The sequence below is a fragment of the Microtus ochrogaster genome, unplaced genomic scaffold, assembly GCF_000317375.1.
Source record: "Microtus ochrogaster isolate Prairie Vole_2 unplaced genomic scaffold, MicOch1.0 UNK6, whole genome shotgun sequence".
In the NCBI taxonomy this organism is placed as follows: Eukaryota; Metazoa; Chordata; class Mammalia; order Rodentia; family Cricetidae; genus Microtus; species Microtus ochrogaster.
Genome location: NW_004949104.1, coordinates 9,016,515 through 9,020,992, shown reverse-complemented (window position 1 = coordinate 9,020,992; position 4,478 = coordinate 9,016,515). Strand labels below are relative to the sequence as shown.

At 44.5% G+C, this 4,478-nt stretch overlaps 1 protein-coding gene across 1 annotated transcript in view; it reads left to right on the top strand.

The window, feature by feature from the left end:
* The window catches only part of Tacc3 (transforming acidic coiled-coil containing protein 3), a 16,090-nt gene that overhangs the window by 989 nt on the left and 10,623 nt on the right, over positions 1–4,478 (top strand). The window contains exons 2-3 of the mRNA XM_013353361.2: positions 2,957–3,119; positions 3,240–3,382. Of these exons, the coding sequence (XP_013208815.1) occupies positions 2,958–3,119; positions 3,240–3,382 (305 nt within the window). The 5' untranslated portion in view covers position 2,957. The remainder of the gene's footprint in view (positions 1–2,956; positions 3,120–3,239; positions 3,383–4,478) is intronic.

Sequence of the window (4,478 nt, the reverse complement as noted above, 5' to 3'; positions counted from 1 at the left end):
TCTCTGTCTCTCTCTGTCTCTCTCTCTCTCTCTCTCTCTCTCTCTCTCTCTCTCTCTCTCTCTCTCTCTCTCGTCTGTTGTTGTTGTTGAGGGCCCACCCCGGCTCACCCCCAGCCCTCTTTTCTGGGCTAACGGATCCCTCAAGCTTCCTAGGCAGGACTGATGCCTGCGGGCTGCGCTGCATTCCGGATTGGACCGTGCAGGCCGGTCTGCCAGTGATCTCGGTCTGACCCAGCTGACGTCCTCCAAATTAGCCGCGCGTAACTATTTATCTCCTTAGGTTCCTGTTCTTGTCGAGTGTGTCGTGAATGAGACTTGCGTTTCGGAGCCAGGACATCGGCCCAGGTCTCCTTTTTCCACCTTTTCTGCAAAACTGTTCTGTCTATTGTCTGTCGTTCTGAACCCCCTGTCCCAGGGACAGTTTCTTGTTCCTCGGCCAGTGCCTTCCAGTCGGTCTGCTCCCTCTCCCACCCCACAATTACTCCTGCACCAAGAAGACAGCAGAACCCAATTCTGACTTGTCAAGCTTTGTACCAAGAGCTCCCTCCAGGGGCTGGGGATAGGACTCAACCAGTAACACGCTTGTCAAACAAGCATGAGGACCTGAGTTGAGGTCCTCAGCACCCACCTAAAAATTGTGTGGCATGGCTGTACCTGCCTGTAATCCTAGCACTGGGCAGGCCGACTGGAGAATCTCTGAAGCTTACTGGCTAGACAGATAATCTTGCTGAATCAGTGAACTCCAGGTTCAGTTAGAGAATCCAATATGGTAGAGAGCAATTGAAGAAAACTCACGTCAACCTTTGGCCTCCTCTTTACACAACATCCCCCCCAAAAAAAACAACAACAACGAATCCACAAAAATCCCATTCTAAGCAAAAAACTGTACGGCAGTTCTCCACCTTCTTGCCGGAAAAACTTCACTTTTTTTTTACATTTTTTAATTGATATTTATTGAGCTCTACATTTTTCTCTGCTCCCCTTCCTGCCTCTCCCCTCCCCATTTCAACCCTCCCCCAAGGTCCACGTGCTCACAATTTACTCAGGAGATCTTTTTCTACTTTCTACTTCCCATATAGATTAGATTAAGTCTCTTAGTGTCCTCATTGTTGTCTAAGTTCTCTGGGATTGTGATTTTTAGGCTGGCTTTCTTTGTTTTATGTTTAAAAACCACCTATGAGTGAGTACAGGTGATAACTGTCTTTCTGTGTCTGGATTACCTCACTCAAAATAATGTTTTCTAGCTCCATCCATTTTCCTGCAAAATTCAAGCTGTTGCGTTATTTTTTTCTGCTGTGTAGTACTCCATTGTGTAAATATACCACATTTTCCTTATCCATTCTTTGGTCGAGGGGCATTTAGGTTGTTTCCAGGTTCTGGCTATGACAAACAAAGCTGCTATGAACATAGTTGAACACATGTCCTTGTGGCACAATTGAGCATCCTTTGGATATATACCCAAAGGTGGTATTACTGCGTCTTGGGGAAGGTTGTTTCCTAATTTTCTGAAAAATCTCCACACTGACATCCAAAGGGGTTGTACCAGTTTGCATTCCCACCAGCAATGCAGAAGTGTTCCCTTTTCCCCACAACCTCTCCAGCATAAGTTGTCATCAGTGTTTTTCATTTTGGCCATTCTTATAGGTGTAAGATGGAATCTCAGAGTTGTTTTGATTTGCATTTCTCTGATGCCTAAGGATGTTGAACATTTCCTTAAGTGTCTTTCAGCCATTTTAGATTCCTCTGTTGAGAGTTTTCTGTTTAGGTCTGTACTCCTTTTTTTTTTTTTTATTGGATTATGTGATCTTTTGGTGACCAATTTCTTGAGTTCTTTGTATATTTTGGAGATCGGCCCTCTGTCTGATGTGGGGTTAGTGAAGATGTTTTCCCATTCTGTATATTGTCTTGTTGACCATGTCCTTTGCTTTACAGAAGCTTTTCAGTTTCAGGAGGTCCCATTTATTGTTTCTCTCAGTGTCTGTGCTGCTGTGGTTATATTTAGGAAGTGGTCTCCTGTGCCAATGTGTTCAAGTGTACTTCTCATTTTCTCTTCTATAAGGTTCAGTGTGCCTGGCTTTATGTTGACCCATGTTTTCTAATAACCAGTTTTTTAGACCAAAAATCCTAAACATTGCTCTTGATTTCGTTTCTCCTTACCCCATGTCCTATGCACCTTGCTGAGCAACCTAGACTACCTCTCTTTGACTCCAGGGACCTCTGGTTCTGTCCTTTTCCCTCCCATCTTTTCTCATGGGCTCCTAAAGCAGAGTCAGCAGCAACTTATCTTGGTGATGACCTCCCTCCCCAGTACCCCTCCTCACACTTCAACCAGAGAGCTCCCAGGGTTTCACCCCCAAGAACCTATACTCCTCTGCCTCTACCTCCGCTTCCCAAGTGTTGGGATTAAACACATGCACCACTACTGCTCGGCTTCTCTGGTTTTCTTGGAGCCAGGATTATATCTCCTAGTTCTTGCCCTACGGTGTAATACGTTAATGGAAGTCATTTTGAACACCTGGATCTCTTTCTTTCTCAACCTGAACTCTATTAGTAATTGACTCAGGAGGTGCAGTATACCTGATACAATACAAGGGACTCAGGCTTTCTCTGGCAGGTGACACCTACTTGAAGTACTAACTGTACCTGTGAAGGGTCTAGCTCTACCTGTTCAGGAAGGGGTACCTCCCTGATGTATTTATGGGGCATTTCTGTACATGTACTGCAGCATTATTGATTTCCTAAGGACTAAAACACATTCTGTTTAGCCAGGCCATGGTGGTGCACACCTTTATTCCCAGCACTTGGGAGGCAGAAGCAGGCTGATCTCAGTGAGTTCGAGGCCAGTTTGGTCTACAAGAGCTAGTTGCAAGGACAGCCAGGACTGTTACACAGAGTAACTCTGTCTCAAAAAAACCAAAAATAAATAAATAAATAAACTTTTTTTTTTCTTTTTCAGAATGAGTCTGCATATCTTAAATGACGAAAATATCCCCAGTGAAAAAAGTTCAGAAAGCTGTGACTTCCTGTTTTCACAACCAGAACTTACCGGAAGATCCTCTGTTCTTCGTCTGTCACAGAAAGAAAATGTGCCACCCAAAAACCAGGCTAAAGCTGCCAAGGTAAATGGGGACTGTAATGTAAGTACTTCAGGTGCTTTGGGGTTGGCTTTCTGAGCACCTTGGCTTGCATGGGAGGGCTTGTATCATGGAACATGTACACTCTCCTCAACCTTTCACTAGGTGACTTTTCAGACACCTCTTCGGGATCCACAGACACGCAGGATCTTAAGTCCTAATGTGACCAACAAACTCGAGACTTGTTTTGCTCTGGATGGCGCTGTTGAATTAGAAGAGAATCAGTGTGTCTGCTTACAGGAAGAGAAGTAAGTGTTGACACCATTAATGTCCTGTGAGTCTGTCCTCTCTGGGGTTCTTGCAGAAGCCTTCAGTCCTGTCGTAGCTAGACTTTTTCTCTGATCATGGCCCTAAGTGCAGAATCTGGCATAGTTAGTGGAGAACCAATGATCAGATGGTTGGACTGTTTTCATTCCATGCTGGAATCTCTATTTCTAGAACTAGATGAAATAACTAAATCTCATTTCCAGAAAAGTTTATAGTTTCCTTCCTATGGCGTTCTGCTCATCTCTCCCTTCTACTTGAAATCAGCACTTCCCTCCCACACTCAACACTGGGAGAGAGCAGATAGAGCTCATAGACAGAGAAATTACCGTATGATCAACTAATCGGAGCTTGTGAGATGACTCCCTTGGTACTGTTTGCTACACAAGCATGAGGGCCTGAGTTCAGTCCTCAGTACCTACATTTTTAAAAGCCAGAACATCGGCTGGAAAGATGGCTCATTGGTTAAGAGCACTAGCTACTCTTCTAGAGGTCTTGAGTTCAATTCCCAGCAACCACATAGTAGCTCGCAACCATCTGTAATGAGATCTGATGCCCTCTTCTGGTGTATGTGAAGACAGGATTCATGTACATAAAATACATAGATAAATAGATAAGTCTTTTTTAAAAAAGCCCAGAACTATACACCTTTTACTCTAGCCCTAGTGAGGTGGACATAGGAGACTCTTTGGGGCTCTCTGGCCAAATCAGTGACCCCCAAGATATAAAGCGGAGAATGGTTGAGAAAGATACATCAAGTGTTGACTTCTGGCTGCTTAGGCACACGTACATACATATGTATAAATGTACATACACCTCGCATGCACAATGTGCACACACATCCACATATCAGCACGTAAACATTCACAAAAGAGGAACTAGTAAGAACAGATGTGGCTGAAAGGATGGGGAGAAGCTTCATCCATAGGTGCATTAGGCATTTTCCTGGGGCTGGAGAGATGGCTCAATGGTTAAGAGCATTGCGTGCTCTTCCAAAGGTCCTGAGTTCAATTCCTGGCAACCACATGGTGGCTCACAACCATCTGTAATGAGGTCTGGTGCCCTCTTCTGGCCTGCAGG